This window comes from Puma concolor, chromosome D2 (assembly GCF_028749965.1).
Source record: "Puma concolor isolate L17-30 chromosome D2, mPumCon1.1.hap2, whole genome shotgun sequence".
Classification (NCBI taxonomy): domain Eukaryota; kingdom Metazoa; phylum Chordata; class Mammalia; order Carnivora; family Felidae; genus Puma; species Puma concolor.
Genome location: NC_141677.1, coordinates 3,681,405 through 3,706,565, shown reverse-complemented (window position 1 = coordinate 3,706,565; position 25,161 = coordinate 3,681,405). Strand labels below are relative to the sequence as shown.

At 38.5% G+C, this 25,161-nt stretch overlaps 1 protein-coding gene across 15 annotated transcripts in view; it reads right to left on the bottom strand.

Moving 5' to 3' along the window:
- Nucleotides 1-25,161, bottom strand: part of PCDH15 (protocadherin related 15) — a 1,260,230-nt gene that overhangs the window by 50,833 nt on the left and 1,184,236 nt on the right. For all 15 annotated transcript variants that reach the window (XR_015241496.1, XM_086679475.1, XM_086679485.1 and 12 more), the window contains 2 exons: nt 12,544-12,759; nt 4,628-4,716 (listed from right to left, as the gene is read on the bottom strand). Coding sequence is in view for 14 of the 15 variants with exons in the window: in XM_086679475.1 (XP_086535601.1) it covers nt 4,628-4,716; nt 12,544-12,759 (305 nt within the window). In the remaining variant the exon portion in view is untranslated. The remainder of the gene's footprint in view (nt 1-4,627; nt 4,717-12,543; nt 12,760-25,161) is intronic.

The following is a 25,161-nucleotide window of genomic DNA, read 5'->3' as shown; positions in this document are numbered from 1 at the left end:
GCTCTGTGCTGACAGCTCAGACCCTGGAGCCTGTTTCAGATTCTGTGTCTCCCTCTCTCTCTGACCCTCCCCCATTCATGCTCTGTCTCTATCTCAAAAATAAGTAAATGTTAAAAAAACTAAAAAAAAATTATAATGGAAAGAAATAATGTAGTAAAAACCAAAATTTAAGTAACAGTATAAACATTACAAAAATCTCTTTCAAATGTATTAGTCTATTAACATTAATATTTGTAATAGGAATATCTGTCCCTTTATAATGTCTGGACCTCAAAAGCAAGGAGAGGGTAAAAATGATCAAAGCTAATGTGTTTATTGATCTGCCTTTCCATTTGACCTTTCCCCTCAACACCAGTCTTTATTACACTGATTTAAGAAAATATAAGTGTGAGCATTTACTGTTTACTGTTTCATAGATTCTCTTCCCAAGAGGTTTCATAATTCTCATCCTAGAAATGTGTGTCTCGGCTAGATTTCTGAAGTATGTTTTGTAACCTTAATTCAAGGAGCCATAAATTAGTGACACAGACACATTTCAGATGCGGTATCAATATTTCATGGAGATGGGCTCTCCTACGCCAAATCAATAACTACTTCAATAAAGTCTACGGTCGCTGAATTTTCATATCGTATTTAGAAAGTAAGAGAAGTGTTTGAGCAACTCTGTGACCTTAATTTTCAATTCCAATTCATGCTGGAACACAGTATTTCTGAAACTCCTTGATGCATACTCTTCAAAAAATGCCATTTCTGCAGATTCTTAAAGATTTAAATTTTAGAATCCCAACCTTCTTCTATTCCTTTGGGCTTCATGATGAAGTGGATGGAGAAAGGAGACACGGACCCCAACACTTCCCAGCTTCCTCTTCACACACTACTGCCAGTCCTTTGCTGGTCATAGCCCGGTTTCCCCATCCTCATCCTTATAGCCCTGCCCTACCCCTTAACCTCAAGCATTTGTTAAGTCAGAGCCCACAAAGAGAGAAATCCTAAATTTAACCTAAAGTACTTGAGAACATAGACATGAAAGGGCCACCTGCAGCCACAGATTCTCACTGGAATTTGCTGAATAAGTTAATACAATTTAAAAGAAACATGTTTCATTACAAAGGGGCGTTGGTCTCCCATAAATTCCCTAAGCCCCAAATAAAGTAGTAAAAAACAGTAGAGCCATTTATGCCAGGGGCATGGGGAATAATCATTACCATCACTATAGCAACGTTTATTTACAAGGAGCATTCTGTTTTCCAGGCATTGTGTTCTTGGCCATCAAAGGATACTGACCCCCTTTGCAAAATCTTCCCCATCATGAAATGATTGTATTAGGTCATCAAATTTTTATTTTATCAACCCTCCCGGTCTGTACTGATTTCACACTTGCCAAGAAAACTATGGATTATGATCTGGCCTCATTTATGGGTCTGTCTAAAGGAAGAAAAAACAAAAAGTGATGATCATATGGAATTTAAGTTTCCTTCTTATGGATAAAGATATACGGGGATTATAGAAAATGTCTTTGATGGGGGCACCTGGGTGGCTCAGTTGGTTAAGTGTCCAACTTCGACTCAGGTCATGATCTCATGGTTTGTGAGTTCGAAACCCTGCATTGGGCTCTGTGTTGACAGCTCTGAGCCTGGAGCATGCTTCGGATTCTGTGTCTCCCTCTCTCTCTCTGCCCCTCCCCTACTCATGCTCTCTCTGTCTCTCTATCAAAAATAAATAAACATTAAAAGAAAGAAATAAAAAGAAAATATCTTTGATGGTAGTGTGACCTGCCATCTAAGAACGTCTGTAGGAAACAACGTGCTGGTTAGTTTGGTCACTGGAACAATAAATTCTTGTTTTATTGAACAAGCTGTCCTTCTGTTGTCTACTTCAGTTACTGTGTATTTTTATTCCTCCCCTGGACATTAAAGGGTGTTTGGTGCTTCATCAGGCTGAATCAGATCTAACAGTCCTTATCAGGACGACCAGCAGCTTTCAAAAAGGAATCAAAAAAACTACAGACCACAGGATTCCAACCATAAGACATTCCGGACCAGGCAAAACCAGAGAGACAGTAAAAAGAGCGGTGGTTGCCAGGGGAAGAGACGAAAGGAGGGATGAAGAGGTGGAGACACAGGACGTTGACAGCAGTGGATCTATTCTGTGTCCCGTACAGTGATAGGTAGAGGCCGTTAGCCATGAGTTCAAACCCACAGTGTGCACACCGGCAAGAGGAAACCTCACGTGGACTATGAGTTTAGGGCGTTTACGATGTGTCTATGTCGGTTTGCTACAAAGGCGCCACTAATTCTGAGGCACGATGTTGACAGTGAGGGAAGCTGTGAGTGGGGGGCACTTGGGAATCCGCTGTGCATCTTCTGCCTAGTTTCGGTGTGAATGTAAAACTGCTCTAAAAAAATAGTCTATTTTTTTAAAGGGATCAGAAATTTTTGTGCTTAAGAATCTCTAAATTAACACAAATTTTTAAAAATTGACACTAAGGACTTAGGCATGTGCCTGCTATATCCAGAGCACTCTGGATCCTATTACCCAGAGCACTCTGACTGATTCATCATCATAACCAGCAAACGCTGCATAGAAGAAAGAAATCCCAACATTCACTATGAGAGTCTAGATTTTGATTCTGTGGCCCTGAATGATTCAACCACATAACTGCTGACAAATGATGCTATACTGCCTAAATTTTATCAAACACAACACAGGGTTGACATCCTTGTTCCAATTTTCTAGACGAGGAAGTGTGGCCCTAAGTGCTAAATCTCTTGCCTGAAGGTCACACAGTTATCCTAAGTTTCAAACTGGTCAGGTTGAACCCGTAATCTGAGCTCCACACTAAACTACCCTCTGGAAAAAACCGGCGTCTCTATCTTCACACTCCTGACTGGCTCACTAACCTCGTTGTTAGAATACCTGCTATTTACTGAATATTCACAATTCTCACTGCCCTACACAGCTTATATTATTTAGTTCTTCACAACAATCCCACGATATAAGCTTCACCAGCTTTTGTGAACAAATGATAAGACATGGTAAGGCCGACTGGGGAAGACCAAGGCATCTTGATCGTGTTCCAAAACTGATATGTGACACGAAGTCCAAGCTCCTTTCACAGGGATATATTTCTTTCAAGACTAGAAAGCTGTCTGTTCTTTCTCTTTCAGGTCTTCCTTTCCACTTAAGAGGGGGGGAATCATAAAACTGCTATGAAATCATACTTCTACATTGCCATTTCTTCAGTTTTCATAAATTTTCTCTTGATACGAGAAAGGGGAATCATGATTTAGCTTGTATAAAATTTCCATTCAATAAAATGGATAGGGTGCCTACTACATAACTTGAATGACAGCAGTGAAAATACAGGACAGCACCCTATCCTCATGGAACTTGTACTTCGGTGGGAAATTGACGTAAAGTGAAAATATTAGTTAATGCTTTGAAGACAAAGAGAGCAGAATGAAGGGTTAGAGGTTGAAGATGGTTGTACCATATTTTGATGGTACAATCAGAGAAAGTCTGCTTCCATAGATAACATTAAAGCAGCTAAGAGACAGGCGTGATTCTAGATTTTTTTTCAGGTGTAAATCAGCTATTATTTTGACAAGAGGTTAAGAGTACATAAACCCCTTCTGTAGCGGTAACCCAGACACTGAATGATTGCTATTCCAAGCATAAATATTGAGAATCCTCTTCTCCACAGGACATTGTACATGGCGCTCGAAGGTGAAGTCTGTGATGTAGTAAGAGATAATTGTTACAGAGCGCATGCTTTTATTACAGAAGAAATACTCAGGCATGCATTAAGCTTTTCTTATTGTATACGGCACATAATTACTAAAAGTTTCGCCGTCTGATATCTGAAGCTTCTTCTGGCAACTTGGAAGTGAAAGATATTTTGCTAGAGAGAGGCAGTGAGAAATTGGTACCTGTCAACCTGAACTCAAGGGAAGATGCAGAATTAACAAACGAGTGTCCATCTAAAATTATGAAATGATGGCAGGCTAGGTTGGCTGGCTCAGAGTGAACTCGTAAAGACATTTAGTAATCTTTTAGAGCATTCAGAATATCAGAGAACTGTGGCTTCATAAATAGTCCCAACTTTGTCTGATTCAACAATGACATGTTAGGTATACACTGTTCAAAAGGCACAATGTGGCATATTTTCTAATATTGTCTAAAATTAGTCTCCTTGGTTTTTGAAAGAATAAGACTTGGCCATCTAGACCCATCACTTTGAGAAATAACATTCCCTGGGCTCACTGGATTGATGACTCAATGAGTTTTTTGAATCATTTGGGGCTACAAAAAATCAAGATATGTACTCTAATAATGACTCTTAAGGTTCCTTTCTTCTCTGCAGCGTTTTGAGGTTATGTTGATGCATCGGTCAAAGCATCCTGAATAACAGCATCATCTCACATCTAATTTCCATACCTCTTTGAAGGCACTCTCAGAATCTCCACGTATTTTAAGTGAAGCTCTCCATTTCAGGAAAAGGGTACACTGAATTATTAAGATGGTGTTTTATGGGTTTAATCTGAACACTGTAGTGATTAAAATGACCTAATGCAATAAAAATATAGCTATATGAATATAGACATATAAGTAAGCAAAAATCCATTACTCTGTAAGGTCTTCTATCTTTTTCTCCACCAGAGTCGGGGGCACGTTCGAAACGATCACCTGCATGTCCAGCTGGTTGACCACAGAGACCTGCAGGAGGAGAACCAGAGCCCGTTGAGAACTAACGAGCATTTTTATAACCCATTTCTTTCCTACTATGCATAGACCCAGTGGCTCCCCATGTTTCATTTAGGAGTAAGTATCTTTAGTGAGACAACCGCCATTAGATGTTGGGCAGGTGGAGATGGGTAGACTATCATTGCTTACTTAGAAGTAACAGAGCCCTAAGTGACTTCTACTCTTGTTGGTTTCTGTGGGGGTTTTTTGTTGGTTGGTGATTGTCTAAAGCATGAAGGAAGGCACATTCATTTTTCTAATTGGGTTATTTAAGAACACTCAGGATAATGGAAAACACGGGTTTTACAAATCTCAGGAAAGCATTCATCCAGTGTGACTAAGAAGCTGAGATGTGAGTAGTTAGAATAATTCATTCCATGGGATCATTAGACAGCCTTCATGTCTGCTTCAGCAGATGCTGGGTTTGTTATGCCCCTGAATACTGGCTTTGTGTATCATGTACAACAAAGGTATTTAAATGTTTACCATTCCTAGATCTTATTTATGTTACTTTCCCAGTGCAGTGGTTAGGCAAATATTTCCAGAAATAAACAGGTCATTTTTGAAGGAATTCTGCTTATAAAATTCTGCTTATAAAGACTTTTTAAAAACATATTTCTATTATTGTTGGGTTCAATCTCTGTAATGGATTAAAATTACAAGAAAGAGTCAAAAGAAGAAAAAGTAATATTTGTGAAGCACACATTCTAAAATCAGAGGTTGCCAGTGTACGTATTATTTCTAAGTTCTTCTAATTCTTCCTAATGAACTTCTTAGCTTTCCTTTTTTTATCTATTTGTGCCCAGGTACTTTAGATAGTAGTGGCCAATAAAAAAATTAATGTAAGCCACATATACATGCAGATATGTAATTTAAGAGTTTCTGGTCCCCATGATAGAAAGATTTAAAAAAACAGTGAAAGCCATTTAATAATACACTTCACCCAATATGTTAATAGATTATCATCCCAACACACAATCAATACAAAACAACTTATTGAGACATTTTACATTTTTTATACTAAGTCTTTGAAGCCCAGTGTATACTGTATGCATACTTACAGTACGTCTCAATGTGACACGGCCACATTTCAAGTGCTCAGTGGCCACAGAGGACAAGTAACTAACACACTGGACAGCAAAGCTCTAGAAACCCTCACCTTCTCTTGCTGGTCACTGTCTCTCCTGACTGGTCTCTGGTGCCATCTCATTTTTCTTGAAAAGGAAGAGGCAGCTTAATAATCTTTTTTAGACAGCTTTGTATAGTCTTTGATACAACACCAAAAGTCAAGTGCTAGTCTGAGTGTGAAATTGAAAATCGGGTTTAGTTACATTAAACCACATTTATCTATCTTCCACTTTCAATGGATCTTTACCCACAAATGATGCTTTAATATCATGCATTGGTCATTTGGAAAATGCCGGTTCATTGAGTAACACAGATTCTTCAAATATTGAAACACTACATAATACAATATCAAGAAAAATGTCACATTCCTTAAAATGACCACTGATCTCATGGTCTTTAATAATGGGAAGCTGTCAGGCTCACACTGGTGACTGACTACAAGCTTTCCAATATTCTTTTTATCCTTAAAATTTATTTTACTTTTATTTACTTTCATTTTTTTTTAAGTGTATTCATTTATTTTGAGAGCGAGAGAGTGTGCAAGAGCGGGGTGGGAAGGGCAGAGAGAGGGAGAGAGAATCCCAAGCAGGCTCTGCGCTGTGAGCGCAGACATGGGGCACGATCCCACAAACCACGGGATCATGACCTGAGCTGAAGTCAGATGCTTACTGACTGAGCCACCCAGGCGCCCCCAAGCTTTCCAATATTCTACTTTGCGCTTGGAAGCTTTGATGCTATCAGTAGCCACAAATACTGTCCGTTGTTTTCCTTGAACTCACCGTCTCACTTCATTCATTTTTGTGTAAATGTCTACCAAATATTCAAGTCTGAATAAGCCTATTTTATCTCAAGTTATTTTTTCAAAGCAAAAGCTATTTTGTAAAAAAACAAAAACCCAGCCAATTCAGCTTACATAATAGTTCTCCTTCAGACTGCCCTCTACGTCCTTAAACAACAGAAGTGTTCGAAGCATACTTCCCATTTCATTACACAACATATTGAAAAGGTATTTAGTCAAGAGTGGAGGTTTGTTAAAATTAATCAGGTTTACTGCTTACGAGTAAGGACACTCTTCAAGCTTTTTTTTTTTTTTTCCTGTTTATGTATGACTATGAAGGATACAGTGAAAATAGTGGTGCAAATGCAATACAGTAAAAAAGTCAAACAATGCCCTAGCAGTCTCATGAAAAAAGTTCTGACTCCACCAAACCCCAAAATTATTTGGGGGGGCCCTCGGCACTCCATGGACCACACTTTGATAACTGCCAATTTACACTGTAAGACAGAGGTGATTCACCCGTCGAATGGGCACTGGGTACCCTCTGTATGTCAGGAATTATTCTGGGCATTTGAGATACATCAGGGAATAAAATAATTAATTAAAAACAACAACAAAAAGCTATCCTCATGCAGTTTCCGGGTGGAAATACGAACATGAATATAAATCCACTGTAAAGAGAAAACAATTAAGAGGTGTGATGTTACACTGTCGGCTGCAATTCTGAGCTGGATGGTCTGAGGAGGCTCCAGTGTGAAATACATCCTTGGAAATTTTTGGAGGAGATGAGGGAGCTAATTCTGAACACTTTGGGGGAAAGAACATTCTAGACAGAAGCACTGCAAAATCACAAAAGTGAGGGAATGTCTGCCTATTTGGGGAACAGCAAGTTGGCCAATATTACTGGGTCTGAAGGACTTCAGTGGAGAATAGAAAATGATGTCAATGAAGGCCAGATTATCCAGGGCCTCATAGTCTTCTGTAATGACCCAGGAATTTCTCTGAAAGACCTGGGTGATAGGAAAAGCTTTTGAGCAGAGAAACAACAGGACCTGAATTACCTTGTAAGGGATCACTTTGGCTGCTATATTAACACCAGACTTGAGTAGAGGAAGAGAGGAAGCATGGGGGCAAGTTACTGAGTTTGTGAGATGACACAGGTGAAATAGGAGGGTGGTTTCAACCAGGCTCCAATAGGAGAAGGGTTGAAAAATGTGTAGATGACATATACATTTATATATATATATATATATATATATATATATATATATATATATACACACACACACACACACACACATACACATACATATATATATATATATATATATATACATACACACACACATACATATACATATATATGTTTGTCACACACACACATATATACATAACATTTATGAATACCACAGTATTTACTGAGGGATTCATTGTATGCCTTAGGAGAGAAAGGAATCAAGAGCTTTTTAGCCTAAGGAACACAAAGATGATCTGGTCATCGAGTAAAACTGAGGAGACGGGGAGGGAGGGATGACAGAGTGAAGAGATGTGATGAAGAAGAGGAACTCAGTTCAGGAAACATTAAATAGGCATCTTCACCCAACTTTCCAGTGTGCACACAGATCTATGAATTTGCTGTTCAGAAATGATCTTTGGGGCCAAAACATAAATGTGATGTTCTTTAGTATATAGATGACATTTTAAAGTTCTGGTGACTGAATGAGTTTACGGAGAATAGACAGAAAAGAGAATTAATGTCTGACCCAGAAGAAACATCAATATTAAAAGGTCAGGAGAGGAAAATGAACCAGAAAGGAGACTGAGAAGGGACGAACAGTGAGGTAAGAGACGACCACAGGATAATGTGGCCCAGAAGCCTCATAAAGGTAATAACCACTCGAGTATTGCTGATGGTTCAAATACGATGACGACTGACATTACCAGTGAATTTAGTAACATGGAAGATCTGGATGAGGGCTTGGAGCAGAGTTATAATTAGAGACGGTTCAAGAGAGATTCCACAGCAAAAACCTAGAGCCCACCCCAGCAGTGAGTTTTTCTGGAAAGAGGAACATAGAAATTAAGTGGTATTTGGAAGGAGATGTAGGTCAAGAGGGTTTTTAACATCAGTTTGGAAGATGGAAAACCAGCATGTTTATGGGAATAATCCAATAAAGGGGAGATTGATATGGCTCTTGCATAAAAGAAACAGAAGAGCGTCTGAAACGATGTCCCAGAGCTGGCGGGTGGGGATTGGGCCTGTTGTACAGGTAGAAGTAATGATAGGAGCATAAAGAACTTGTCTAAGTGAGCAGGGAAGAAGACAGAGCATACATTGGTATAAATTCTGGTAGATCAGTAAGATTCGTGGTGCGGGTTGTAGTAGTCGTCTTCTAATGCCTTAATTTTATCTTTCAGTGAAACAGAATGTCCATTAACCAGACAACAGTGAGGTTGAGAAGATACTGGAGGACGGCCCAATAGGGGCTCTTGCAGGAGAGACGCGTGGAGGGACCAGGAAGCACAGTGTGGTGCTCACGTGGGGGCTTTTATCATTAATTTAGAGTAAGACTCTACAACTGTGTATGTTTCTGGAGACATACTCAGCATGACTATAGGTCTGGAGAGAGGAGAATGTTGGAATTATTTAGACTTATGGTTTTGCCAAATGAGTATGATGTCGGGAGAAAGGGCAAGGAAGTTGAATCCCTATGTGACTGAGGGCTTATGGTGGTCAGTGTTGTACTATAAAGCTAGTGTGCAGCAGAGAGAAACCATGAGGGTGGAGGGAGGCTAAATGGACTGAAGGTCCTGGAGGAGCCACGGAGTGCTGGTGTTAGCTGGGTATGTTCAGTATGACTTTCGAAGAGTGGGAGGCTTGAAATGGAGGTTATAGAGGGGATGCATTCACTGGTAATGGCAGAAATAGCTGGCTTCTAGTGGATGCAATAGGGTGGAGGGCAAAAGCACCAGAGAAGAGGCAGCCAAGAGGTTGTAAATTCAGGATACTGGAGGAATCATTTGTGTGTGTGAAACTGCCAAAAATCAGGACAATGGGATTGCTGGAAATGGTGACAGTAACCAGAAACTTAACTCACTGAGTGTGTTGGGGGGGAAGACCCAAGGTTTGGGAGATCACAGCAACAATGTGAGAGAGGCAGTGAGTGACAGGCTCAGACGGGGAGAACCAAGGCTGGATCTCAAGAAGAGGGAAGGTCTAGAAGTAGCCACGTCATGCTCAAAGGTCCCCCTCAGCCAGTGCGTGGTCTGAAGTGCAGCAAACAGAAACAGAAAAGGATTCAAACAGAAGCCAGCAGCGTGAGGAGTGTCCTCTTGGGAGAACAGAGTCCCAATAAGCAAGGTTTCTTCTGAATTAAAAATCTTACCTTCACTCACTCCTGCTAAAAATTTTCCAATGCTTTCCCACTACTTTTTTTTTTTTCAACGTTTTTTATTTATTTTTGGGATAGAGAGAGACAGAGCATGAACGGGGGAGGGGCAGAGAGAGAGGGAGACACAGAATCGGAAACAGGCTCCAGGCTCTGAGCCATCAGCCCAGAGCCTGACGCGGGGCTCGAACTCCCGGACCGCGAGATCGTGACCCGGCTGAAGTCGGACGCTCAACCGACTGCGCCACCCAGGCGCCCCTTTCCCACTACTTTTAAGAAAAAGTTCCAGTGCGTTAACATGGCCGACGACCACCACATGAGCCACCTACTGCCATGCGCAGCCTGGCTCTCAGCTCTCATGCACTCTGCTCACTCGCTGCTCTGGGCTGAGTACTATCTCTCCGGGACTCAGGCTGTCACAACTTGTCTTCCTTCTCGGTTCTGGCCCAGGCCATTCCCTCTCCATCAAAGCCTCATTTCTCCCTTTCTCTCCACATTCCCTTCTCTTGCCTGACAGGATTTCAGACTTACCATAAATGTTGTTTTGCTAGGAAGTTTTACACACACACACACACACACACACACACACACACACACACACACACGGTAGTTTTAAAGGTATACTTTTTAATTTCCACACAATAGTTTATAGAGTCGAAATAAGAAACCCATAAACTTCGCATGGCTTATGTACATATTACAAATATAATCTACATAGTTATATTTTATTTATGTTATTGTAGTATTTTTTTATTTTAGGAGGGGGAGGGGCATGGAGAGGAAGAGAGAGAATCCTAAGGGGGGGTCCATGCTCAGTGTGGAGCCTGATGCGGGGCTCGACCCCACGCTCTGGGATCATAAGATAAGGAGTTGGACACTCAATCGACTGAACCCCCCAGGTGCCCCAAAGTTGTATTATAATTATAAATACTTAGCGTAATTACCCTAGTGGCTAATCTTACACCATCACAGTGTGCAGCCCTTTAACAGGAAGGGAAATAGCAACATTATTTTATATTAGGTTTGCAGATCTTAATTTTATCAAAAATCAGTGTCAACGTTAGTGTCTTCTATGTCAAAAGCTTCCAGACTTAGATTGGCCTTTGTTTACCACCACTGCACTGTTCTAAATGGGGATGTTCGAACTTCATAGCCATCATAGTCAAGGTGGTTGGTCTTCATGAATACCTATGTAGAAGAAAAACATTGATCCTGCTGTCTGCATATCTGAGAAGGTTGAACTAAGTTCAGAGAATTACATGTAATGGTGAAAATGAAGATTTAATAAGATGCAAACGGCAAAAGAAAAATTATACTTGATGATGCCCTTATGTGAGAAGCATTTCCAGTAATAATTATAACTTGTAATCATAGAAAAATCCAACTAGTCCACACCACCAGGTTGGTGGAAATTCCACAAGTCAGAAACACGGGTATTGAACACCTTGAATAAGCAGTAATATCAAACCACCCTTGAGTACGCTCTACCACTGAGATGGTGTCCCGCCTAAGAAAAAGCAGAGGAAAGCAATGTTCTTGACTGAGCCAAATATAACTTAGTCAAGAATCATCGATGCTATCATCAGGGATTTGGGTCAAAAAAGGAAATTACATCTATTGGAGCAGGAATTTGCGTCAAAAAATTTCCTTTTATTTTCTTAATTACAAAAGGTCTAAAAGGAATTTAAGGGGCGCCTGGGTGGCGCAGTTGGTTAAGCGTCCGACTTCAGCCAGGTCATGATCTCGCGGTCCGTGAGTTCGAGCCCCGCATCAGGCTCTGGGCTGACGGCTCAGAGCCTGGAGCCTGTTTCCGATTCTGTGTCTCCCTCTCTCTCTGCCCCTCCCCCGTTCATGCTCTGTCTCTCTCTGTCCCAAAAATAAATAAACGTTGAAAAAAAAATTTAAAAGGAATTTAAGCATTAATACAAATTTCATACATTTTAATTTCTCCAGCACAACTCTGTGAAGTAATTAAAACATTTTAAGGAGCTCCAGCCAACTCTATAGTAAAAATGAGATCTGAAGACCAAATAGTAATCCAATACTTTGGAATTGCTGTCACAATCATATATAAAAACATATCATGATGTAGTTCCCAAGTGCGAAAAAAATGCACAGCTTTAAAGCTATATCTTTTATATCCTAAGCTAGAGCTATTGACAACCTGGATGAAAATTAATTTAGGTTTTAGGAAACCTATTTGGATTAAACTTAAAAGGTCTATGAGTTGGGGCACCTGGGTGACTCATTCGGTTAAGCGTCCGATTCTTAGGCTCAGGTCAGGATCTCATGGTTCAAGCCCAATGTGGGGCTCTGTGCTGACAGTGCACAGCCTGCTTGGGATTATCTCGCTCCCTCTCTCTCTTCTCCTTCCCTGCTTGTTCTCTCTCTTTCTCTCTCAAAATAAGTAAATAAAACTTAAATAAAAAAAATTCTATTAGTTGAAAGCACTGACCATGGGGTAACTGCACTCCAGTCCCCTAATCTCAACTTTCACCTACTTACCAGCACATCTGCCTTGCCACTTAGCCCCTGCCCATAGTTGTCAGTCGCGATGACTTGGAATTTGAAGTAGGACCTTCTCATGTTGTGGAAAAGCATAGCGGTTTTGATGAGCCCGGTATATGTTTCTACAACAAATCCTTCTTTTCCCTCTTTAATTGGTGGAATGATGAGTCGGTATGCCATGGCGCTATAATTGCCAGTATCTTTGTCAGTAGCCTAGGAGGGGAAAACAAAGCAAAACAAAACACAGGGTATAAATAAGCAGGAAAAACATAGCCTATATTAAAGGGCTTATTTCTGTTTGTAAGACTGATGTTCTTTTGTGATAATAACACAACACAACCCTCTTAACTGTCTATTGTTCTGGATATCATCCTGTAGATTATCAGCCTTTGTGTCCACAGGGATGAATGATAATGACTACCCAGGGTGAATTCCAAGGACACAGACACTAACCCGGTCCAGTCAGTGAATCAAGTGTTTTGATTGGCATGTCTGATACATTCCACTCTGGGCTGGGATCCAAATTGGTTTAAGGATGGGATTGATTGTTTACCTAGCCATTGTCTTGTGTAATAGACATAGCTTGTGATAGTGCTTTTCATCTAACCCATTTCCGAAAGGGGAAAAAATAAAATAATGCACTAAAATCTCTCAGATGACAAGAAGAATAAAAGTTCAAAACTTTTTAATCAATAAGTCTAGAGATATATAAAGATCCTAATTAGTTAATGCCATGTCATAATTAGAGAAGGTTAGAATACTAATTGTTCCTTTTTAATCACTCAATATCCTGATTAATCAGATTTGTTCCTAGTTGTAGGTACTAATGATCTACATGTTAAGGTTTCTTAATATTTAGAATTTAAAAAGGTAAATAGTTGTTTAGAGGTCTTTTGTAATGAAGGTTTGAGGGTAATATATTAGTCTGGCTCTATAGCTTCTACTTCAGAGATGTTTCAGAACACAAATTTGAGAATTATTTCGTAGTGAAATATTTGGAGGAGGAATAATGGATAGGAGAGTCTTAGTGAATTTATACAAGGTTATGTACACCTGCTTCATGATACTAGATATATAACTTTTATATTGTTATTATTCATTATTTTCATTATCTAGTTATTTTTACTAAAAGTATTATTAAATGTCATGTATCAAGCATTTTCGATGTCATTACATTGCTAAGGATTCTACAAAGCATCATCCTTTTAAATACAAACTCTGAGAAATGTATTATGCCAATTATATAAATTAATGCTGTCTAGTGAAACTTTCTGTGGTGATGGAAATGCGCTAAATGTGTTCTAACACAGCAGCCACTAGCCACATATGACCAATGAACACTTGAAATGAGGCTTATGTGACTAAGAAACTGAAATTTTAATTCTAATTAAAGTGATATGGCCAAAGGCTACATAGTAGGTGGTGAAGTTGGGATATAAATAATGACAATAATAGTGAATGCATGTTAAAGGTTACCATGGGCTTGGATCTCCATCTTCAAATTCTCTATATATGTGCTCAACCATTGGAAACATTTAAGGATAGCTCTACCTTTCTATTAAACAAGGTAACTTAAAGTAAGCAAACAAAGAGATATTTTCCTTCAGGATAAGAGATTTCTTGAATTTTGTCAAAATGACTTTCTAAGAAGTCAGATGAGCTGAGCTCCAGCACCAACTCATCTCTGTAGATGGTCTATGTTTCACATGATGGTGGAGCTGAGTTTTGGCATTAGAGGGACAGTAATTAGATTTCAACATTAGATCACATTATCACTAAAAGGGGAAGAAGAACAAAGAAAAAATAGTTATCAAAGTGTTTCTTTTTAAGCTTTGAACTCAGGCGTTTTATTCATTTAATAAAGTAGAACATAAAAAATAAAAAAGCCCATTCCCAACTAAAATTAAAATCAGAGTTTGAATCAAGTAATCAAAGACATTTCTTTTGCATACGATGAGCAAACTTGGGACCAATGACAAATAGGTCAAAGATTTGGTTGAGTATTATCCTTTAACTTATAATTAGCATGGATGTTTCCACTGAAATAAATTTTTTACTGTTAATGCAAATGACAGTGAAGTATTAAAAACATGTACAAAAATGCACAAATCGTAAGAATACAAGTCAAAAAAATTGCAAACGATGCACATCCACGTGACTAGCACCTGCTTCAAGAAAGAAAACATTACTGCATCCCAGAATGTTCTCTATATCCTCGAACAACACCTACTCCCTAGGGAAACCACTGGCCTTATTTCTAACACCATTCAGTAGTTGCGCCTATTTTAAAATGTTATGTTGATGGGATCACACTATATGTTCCCTCTTCTATCTGAATTCTTTTACTCAATTTTGTGTTGTAAGATTCTAAACCCTTATATTTTTAAATTGTTATAGGCATTTTAAATCATTTTATTTCATCTTCCCTCTAACACCATGAGATAGGTATTATTATTCCCTATTTTACCCATGAAGAACACAAGACTCCAATAGTTATATACCTAATCCACTTAGCTCTTTCTGTGCTTCAGGATTCGAATTCTGATCATTCCGACTCTAGAATCTAAGTCCAATTCACCACATTTCCCATGCTCCCAAGTATTTACAGCTAACATCTAGTCCTGTGCTTTTTTCTTTTTAATTTAAAAATTTTTGTAATTTGAACTTGACACACAGTGTCACATTAGTTTTGCGTGATTCAACATCTCTGTGTGTCATGCTGTGCTTACCCCAAGTGTAGCTACTATCTGTCACCATATAACTCTATTGCAGTATCATTGATGACATTCCTTATGCTGTGCCTTTCATCCCTGTAACTTATCCATTCCGTAACTGGAAGCCTGTACCTTCCCCTCCCCCCCCCTTCTCCCCTTTTGTCCATCCCCTACACCCCTCCAACAGCAACCATCAGTGTGTTCTTTGTATTTATAGGTCTGATTCTGCTTTATGTTTGTTTACTTGGTTTTGTTTGTTTGTTTGTTTTAGAGTCCACAAATGAGTGAAATTTTATGCTACTTGTCTTTCTCAGTCAAACAAACCTTTGTATTTTTAAATGAACCCTGTAGCTCAACACAATTATATTTAGGAAAGAAAAGGTAGTTACAGTAAAATCATTGTGATTGCTTGGTACATTCTGTTTCTTTGTACAGTTCTTACTGATTAACTTCCAATTTCAACAAACAAGTAATTTCACTTTCTAGTATTTCTAAGTTACTAGAAACCACAATTTAGATAACCACAAAGTAGACAGGTTAACAGGTTAAGGTGCTTTTTCAAACACATTGAGGCAGGAGGGAAGGGAGGCTTGGGAGACAAGTTGACTAAAGTGAAGCCATATTGGTTTTAGGCTGACCCTGAACATAAAGAGTCACAAGATCCTACTCATGGAAGACTATCAGCCCCATGCCCTCTGGCAATAAAAGCCACAAAGGCTGGGCATTCTTAAGACTGCTCCCTGTGGTTAACTCTACAACCCTAAGACAATGGAAAAACAAATGGCCCAATGTAAGTAATAAACCCAAAGTTAAAGAGCTACCCCCTCCCTATATGGTTAGCTACCCCCTCCTTATATGGTTTCTAAAACCTTTCAGTAGAGACAAAGGGGGTCCTCTTCCCCATCTGGGAGGGAGACCAATACTTTGTGAAGTAGCTCCTTTCTTATTTCTAAATGTCTTGCTCTTGAATTCTTTCACAGACAAAGCCAAGAACCCACATGGCAAGTGTCCTGAGACCCTCCCTCTCAGAACCTTGGCCCATCTGGTGTCAATACCATTCCTGAAGCAAATAATCATTTAATGCAAAAGTCTGGGTATGAAATTAGCAATTACAACTTAGAAATATCTAATTTCTTTTATGACTTTTTCACAGTACATTTGGAGCAAATTATCAAAAAATGAGATACAGGGTTTTTAAAAATCACGTTTACTGGATATTTTCCCAAAAGTATAAAATTACTACTGTCATATTAATGTTGTCAGTAATGACTTCACTTTGCATTTCTATTTCTTTGCATGGTCTTAATCCTTTTTGGAATCTCAAAGACCTCATTTCAGAAAACAGGCATTGATGATAGCTTCCCAGGGTCATCAATATTCTTTCAAATCTCCCTCCTTTCTCCCAAATACATCTAGTTGAATACTAGCCAGTTAGACAGTGAATGATAAAAATTCCAATTAGTACCACACTTTGAAGTAATTTAAAGTATTTTCAAGTTCAATTTTGAGCGTATTTAATTTTCAACAAACACATGATTTAAGACTGAAACCTGTCTATAAGATGTGACTGATCAATGTTGCGTAGGTACATGGGAATTACACATAATTAACAACCAAATATTCCTTCATGATATCAATGAGAAGACATGATATATTTATGTACTAAATTACACCAAAAATACGGATAAAAAAAATAAGAACACAATTTTAAATCTGGTTTCAGATGTGAAAAGTGAGAGTTTCAGCAGAGTGTACTACAATAACTATTTGTTTTCTATGTTTGATAATTTTAAATTTACTTTTATGTTTTGTGTGTGTGTGTGTGTGTGTGTGTGCATGTGTAGGCTGTGTTTTAGAGAGATAAGGACTCAAATGTCGGGTGTGATTTTGAAAAAATATCACTCAGAGTTTCAGTTTTCCTTATTCATAAAATGAAAAAAAAAACCATTGATCAACAAACATTATTTCAAGATAAATATGTATATGTGTGTATATATATATATATATATATACATACATATATACATATATAAAGATAGCCAAGTGTAGTATAACTATTATAACTTAATATTTTATAATATTAAAAATTTTAACATTTTTCATATCATGCTATTTACCAATGAATATGCACAAAATTACTTTAAGCTTATTACTCCAGACATGTTACCATGAGATTGTAACTTCCTTAAAATAATCCATTAATCAATTTTTTCAAGATACCTGTACTTTGCTCTCTCTTTTTTTTTTTTTTAAAGTTTACTTATTTTCAGAGAGAGAGCACACTGCATGTGAGCATAAGCAGGGCAGGGGCAGACAGAGAGGGAGAGAGAGAATCCCAAGCAAGCTCCACACTGTCAGTGCAGAGCCTGATGTAGGGCATGAACCCACAAACCATGAGATCATGACCTGAGCCAAAATCAAAAGCTGGACGCTTAACTGAGCCACCCAGGGACCCCTCCTGTTGAGTAAATTTTATTGTTATTATTTTATAGGTAAAGGAAGGAAGGCACACAGAGAGTAGTTACTTTTTCATAATCACAATGACAAACGATAGCAAACCTGGGGAGGCCTCACTCTAAAACCTATATGGAAACCACTATGCTCAATCTGTCACACTAAGTACCAGGACTGAGACCCCAGTGAACACAACAGTAAGTGCTAGATAAAAGATGACAAGAACTCTTCCTAGACATGTTAGGGACACAGAAAGAAAATAATACATATGCAGGCCACAAACTAAGTGAAGGCAGAAATACAAAACTCTTATTAGTGCTGAGTGTGGTTCCACATAGAGGGCTTTTTGCTGATCTAGGTGAGCTTAAAATTCTCGCGGCTGTGACTGGCTCAGAAAATAGGAAATAATACCCAATGCTCACTCACGGAAGTGAGTCTAAGACTACCCTTCCCAGGATGCTAAATTCTCACCTGAAGGATGATTGAGAAATTCATCTCTCCTTTCCAGCCACCACTGCCACCACCATCCCAAACGGCTAAGAAAATCTCCAGGCTTAAGCTCTGATGTTGATTGCAGTGGGGAAAAACCTTCCTTGAGAATCAATCCAACCAACACAACACCTCATTGGGTCTGTAGCCTTCATTCATATGCTACCAATTTGCTCAATTCAAGGAGAAATCATAATATTCTGAACTCGTAAACCCAGTGGTCCTAGACTCTACCTGAATAAACAGAAAAACCACAACTGAGAATTTGAGAAAAGTGATCTGTCACTGATAGTGGCCTAGCCTCTTCCCAGAAGAAAGCGCATTTTCTTTTTTTTTAATTTTTTTTTTCAACGTTTATTTATTTTTGGGACAGAGAGAGACAGAGCATGAATGGGGGAGGGGCAGAGAGAGAGGGAGACACAGAATCGGAAACAGGCTCCAGGCTCTGAGCCATCAGCCCAGAGCCTGACGCGGGGCTCGAACTCCTGGACCGCGAGATCGTGACCTGGCTGAAGTCGGACGCTTAACCGACTGTGCCACCCAGGCGCCCCAGAAAGCGCATTTTCAAAACAACCACCTCCAACCTATGCCTTAAATAATCCTAACAAGTAAGTTCCAAGAAAGATAAAAAAAAGTTAGAGTAAAATAATCCTAAAAATGAAGAAGGAACAAAATTCCATAAAGAAGAGTTAGTTGAAGAAAAAGCAAAATCAGGGCTGTTTGGTGGCTCAGTTGGTTAAGCCTCTGACTCTGGCTCAGGTCATGATCTCGAGGTTCGTGGGTTCAAGCCCCGCACTGGGCTCTGTGCTGACAGTTCAGAGCCTGGAGCCTGCTTCAGATTCCATGTCTCCCTCTCTCTCTGCCCCTCTCCTGATTGTTCTCTGTTTCTCTCAAAAAATAAATAAACTTAAAAAAAGTAATAAATAAATAAAGCAAAATCATACCCACGGAGGGAATTAGCAGGCACAGAATACAAAGCAGACGTGTTCAGTATGTTTCAGTAAATAGACATCTTAAAAATAGGAGGGGAAATGAGAATAGCTGCACATAAATAAAAAGTATCTTGTAGAAATGAAGAAATAGTAATTGAAATGAAAAACTCAGAGATGAAGCTATTAGCAGTGTAGGCATAGTTGATGAGAGAATTAGTGAACTGAATGGTAGGATAGAAGAAATGACCCAGAATGCCTTACAGGACAAAAAGACACATAAACCTAAAAGAAAATTTGAGCCATAGCATTTAGTGATAAAGTTTAGCAAATGTCTAATCAGAGGTTTAAGAAGAGAGAACAGAATTTTCCAGAATTGATAAAAACAACAACAACAAAACAAAAAAACAGCTGTCAACAGATTTAAGAAGCCCAATAAAGTGCCAACAGGACAAACACAAAGTGCCCTCCACATCTTGTAGAAACTGCAGAAGGCGTGGCAGCCTAGCCCCAACAGAAGGTGGAGTCATAGAAGGGTCTCAGGAGTAGAAGAATGGTGGTTGAGTGGAAGGAGGGAAATATCTTCAAAGTGCCCAGAGAAAATAGCTGCACACTTGGAATTCTAGCCCTAGCAAAAATGTCTTTCAAAAACAAGAAGGAAATAAACACTTTTTGAGACAATCACAGGGTGGCGTGGAAAGGTACCGATGGAAAGTTCTACATGGTGTCCCTTAAATGAAATGATTCCAGTGGAACATCTAAGATATAGGAAGATATGAAAAAGCAAATAAAGTATTAAATGTTTAAATCACTCTACTTGAGCATGGGCTCTACAATGCATAATTCTATTCTTCTGTGTGGCCAAAAAAACAGACTAAGATATCCCAAAACAATAACATATAAATTTCAACGGTAAGGACTTACTTTAAATGTCTGAATATTCTAAATAATATTCAGGGTGGAGGGTACATTGGTATTTTTAGGTACATGTATGTTAAAATTTCTAAGGTAACACTTATTAAATAATTTTTTTAACGTTTATTTATTTTTGAGACAGAGACAGAGCATGAACGGGGGAGGGGCAGAGAGAGAGGGAGACACAGAATCTGAAACAGGCTCCAGGGTCTGAGCTGTCAGCACAGAGCTCGACGCGGGGCTCAAACTCACCGACTGCAAGATCATGACCTGAGCCAAAGTCTGATGCTTAACTGACTGAGCCACCCAGGCACCCCATTTATTAAATAAAATAGAGCATATAACATCGCAAATGCACAAAGGATACACAGGGAAGGAAAAGAAATGAGATAAAAATATAGACAACAAAACAAAACAGGACAAGGGAAATACAAAATAAAGCAGTAGAGGGTAAGACTCTATCATTTCTGCAGTTAGAATAAAAATAATTCAATCTTCTACTTAACAAACCAGGTTAATCACATGGGATAGAATATACTCTAATGTATAATACATCAATGCTAAAAGAAGGAAAGTGGAAACATAAGTCAAAATTCATTTTAATTTAGAAAATTTATTTTCATATAGAAATTTACCTTTCTGGCTTTTGCTGGGGGGTTGGAGAAGGAACTGATATTTAAAAATGTTAACAAGGGGGCGCCTGCATGGCTCAGTTTGTTAAGCGGTCAACTCTTGGTTTCAGTTCAGGTCATGATCTCATGGTTTGTGAGTTCAAGCCCCGCATCGGGCTCTGCGCTGACAGTGCGGAGTCTGCTAGAGATTCTCTCTCTCTCTGCTCCTCCCCCACTCATGCTCTCTGTCACATTCTAAATAAATAAACTTAAAAAATGTTTAAAGATACATAAATAAAAATGTTAACAATATTAAAAGTTAGTCCCGATGCATTCATGTGTGGCTGAGAAGAACGAGTTTCACTATTTGCCTGAGATGTCATTGGAGAACTTAAGCGTGAATAAAACAAAAGAGCTAAGTACTATTTTTAAAATAAATTAACCTTTGTGAATATAACCTGCATTGTTTCCTTAAAAAATGCGGAAAATTCCTAAAGATATTGTAAGAAAGGGGAAAATATAAGTAAAAATTACAAGTTGATTACATAATTTTTAGATAGTAGTAAGGACACATCTAACAAACTTGGTTAAATTAACACCTAAAAATTAAAGCTGGCTCATCGTGAAAATTGTAACTGGATCAAATTTGCTACACAATCGATGCCACTTGACTTTTTCTATCAGCTTCTTTATAATAAAAAATGTACACTGGGCTCCGGGCACAGTCTTTATTATCGGGAAGAGGTAACCTTGGAAGATTTGATTCATAGACTTTTGGGAGTTTCTGTTAGTGAGTAAAATCAGGAAAGTTATGTCTAAAGTTGTCTTAAAAGAATGAAAATCAGAAATGAATATTATAATTATACCTGTTGTAATTATATTTCTAAATGAAAGCTAAGACACAGGAAACCACTTATGAATTTCTAAGACCTCATCTGGAAATTTTAATGCACACAGGTGCCCAACATTAAGAGAAAATCACCAAATAATTGCCTCTATCATATAGGGGTATAGGTGAGCCCATTAATTTTCTAGCAGCCTAAATAACTGTTCCCCTCTGTTGCCTAAATGAATACTATGGATGTGGAAATATTAGTGGAATAATTAGTGATGTCCTAAGAACTTCCAAAGCCCATTAAAGTCCAATAATGCTAATTTTAAACTTCAGTTTTTCAATTAGACCCCATTTTAACATTTAACAGCACTGAAGGCTCACTCTCCCTGTAACAGAGTGAAAGTATTTTAGAATGTCAGGGCAAAAACTCTCAAATCCCACATTTCCACCTACTAATGTCAGCATGTCAAGCTGTGTTTGTAAGGGGCAAAAAGAACAGATCCTTGGCTTCTTAAACTACTTTAACTTGGCTCTTGTATCTTCAGGAACTACAAAGAAACCTTCATTTTAAAGCTCTTAAGACAATACATATGTCCAACATATGATAAAATATGAATGAGGAAAGGGAAATGTCAGGTAGAGAGGTCTATTTATAAGGCTATTCAAGACTTAGGCAAAAAAATAAAAGGCAGAAAAAGAGAGGGCATAGACATTTCAAATAAGAAAGCTTAATGTCTGGTTTTTTGTTTTGTTTTGTTTTTGGATGTCAAAAAGGTGAGTACAGTCCAATACTTCCTAATTCCAATGTATCTACTATTTGTATACTTAAGTAAAAGTCTAATATAATTCAGAGATATTCTAGTGAGTAAAATAAAACTTACTGTAGAAACAACAATTTAATAATGTAAGGTAGACCCAGGCAACACAATTTGAATGACAAAAACCTTTTCAGGAGTTTTACTGTTATTTTATTATAGCTAGAATTTATCAAAGCTTACTCTTAAAAAGTGGTGCCCAATATCACATGATAATTCCTATTTGGAAAATTAAAGAAAGAGACTGGAGAACATCAAAATCTTCCTTTTATCATTTTTATTTAAAAAAAAAATTTTTTTTTTCAACGTTTATTTATTTTTTGGGGGGACAGAGAGAGACAGAGCATGAACGGGGGAGGAGCAGAGAGAGAGGGAGACACAGAATCGGAAACAGGCTCCAGGCTCCGAGCCATCAGCCCAGAGCCTGACGCGGGGCTCGAACTCACGGACCGCGAGATCGTGACCTGGCTGAAGTCGGACGCTTAACCGACTGCGCCACCCAGGCGCCCCAATCATTTTTAAAGTTATACACTGAAACATGTTTTATTACAGGAGGCATGAGATTTAAACATCTGAAAGACTTGCATTTATGTGATCATTGAAACTTTTTTTTAAGTTTAATTTTCTTTTCTTTGTAAAATCTTCAGAAAAGAAATACTACCTCAAAAAATAGTTGCTTTGTTCTTTTCTTCATTATTGCTATTCTCATGACTGATCATATATTCTCCAATGAAGCTTTGAAATGGACTCTGAAATATTTGTTCTACCTTTTCATCCAGGTGGAAAAGAAAGAAATTGTGTTCCATTCAACACACAGTAATAACGGAAAACATGTACAATTTGAACTCTCTGAGAGAGGAAAACGAGTTTTTGATGTTGATTCTGAATAACAGATTGTTAAAGGTTTTTGGTGGAAGCTCACTTATTATAGGAATGTCTAAGAAGTTGGTACTGTTGCTATGATTCTGCAGTTATGAATTCCAATCCTTCAGCATTCAAAGCAAATTAAATGATCCTCCTTATTTCTCACCTGTGTTCTTTGTCAGTTACATTACATTAGATCCATCCAAGGCCAATATAGTTCCACCTCCTCATCTCCCCGGCTCCTGTCCCTCTTCTAGCTGCTGTGCTGGTCCCTCCCGCCGTCGTCTGCCCACCTGTTAAGGGCACCCCACCCAGACATGAACTGGGCCACAGATCTCAGCATCCATCATCTGGCCCCAGGCCTCCCGACTTCCTGTCTGTCAGCAAGCCTTCCACGTTGGAGATCTGCAATACCCCTCAGTTCACAGACTACCAAGCAGATGCTGCCCCAGCAAGCCCTCGCGACTGAGTTTTCACTCCAGCCATGGCAGAAAGACGGTCGAGAGCCCCCACCTGCCACAAGAGGGGCATTATGACACGCACACGAAATATTCTTAGTCTGATCCCAGGGCACCATTCCAACTTCCTGCCCTACAGGTACCTCTACTTGAATTTCCCCCAAACCATACTACCTATTTTATTTTCCTGAACAATCTGTGTTCTTCTATGATTCCAACTCTTTACTTACTCAGTTTCTTCTAATTTAAAATGTCTCTTATTGGGGTGCCTGGGTGGCTCAGTTGGTTGAGCATCCGACTTTGGCTCAGATCATGATCTCAAGGTTGGTGAGTTTGAGCCCCACATCAGGCTCTGTGCTGACAGCTCGGAGCCTAGTTCAGATTCTGTGTCTCTCTCTCTCTCTCTTTCTGCCCCTTCCCCACTCATGCTCTCTCTCTTTCTCTCTCAAAAATAAATAGACGTTAAAAAATGTTTAAGAAGTGTCTTTTGTCTGCTAGGCCAAATGGTGCTCCCTCCTGGATTATATTATGGTGTATGTGTGAGCACGCCCACACACACACCTACACATACTGAATATATATAATATTGAACAATAAAGCCAAGTCTCACCTTAAAGATAATTTTCTCAAGTCTGTCCCAATTCCCTTAGGGGCACTGCTGTTTCCACCTGCATGTTCCTAACTACTATATTTTATGTATTTTTTACTACAGCATTTACCTTGGCATGTTATACTATTTATGCGTATCTATTACACTTGATTTTCTTATTCTTTTATATTTTTTGTGACTTGGTTTTCAGATTGGCCACTAAAATCTCCTTCAAAAATGAAAATTAAAATTTAAAGAGGATATATAACATTTTTTAAAAATCCTCTTGAACACAAACTTTTTTTTAAGCTTATTTTTGTTCCCATCATTAAATTATTTAAGACAGTTTGTCCTTCATGTGTTCAAAAATTTGGACCACCTTGCTTCATGAAAAGATTTGAGTATCCTGTCACTTAAACATCCTCATTTATATTTTTACAGTTTTAAAGCACAATTAATTTATGAGATAAAGAATGGCATTTTCATCATTGCAAAAAGGTTTAGGATATGAATAATGTATAAGAAGCCTATTTATTCTTCAATTATTAAGTTTAAGAGGGAATTGGAGGATCCTGATAGCAAGGCATGTGCAAATTAAATACGAATGTGGCATCTTCTGTGTGTTCTCTCTGACAACGTTTGCCCATTTAAGACAGAAACAATAAGCACACACAAAAAGCTTTACTACAAAAAGCAAAACCTTTATCATTGCTTTTTAAAGAGTATGTCAAAGGAAAATGGAATTCAATTTATAAACCTTTTACTTTGGAAAATAAATGGAGAACTTTCAAAAATATAGTGAATATAAAGTACTATGATGAAATTAATGATTAGCAGCAGAAAAGCCTTTAGGACCATTAACGTGACACTAATTATACAGAGGCCCATACTGACAGATTGGAATGGTGCTATTTACACATGGGAAAATAAAATCTGCCTCCT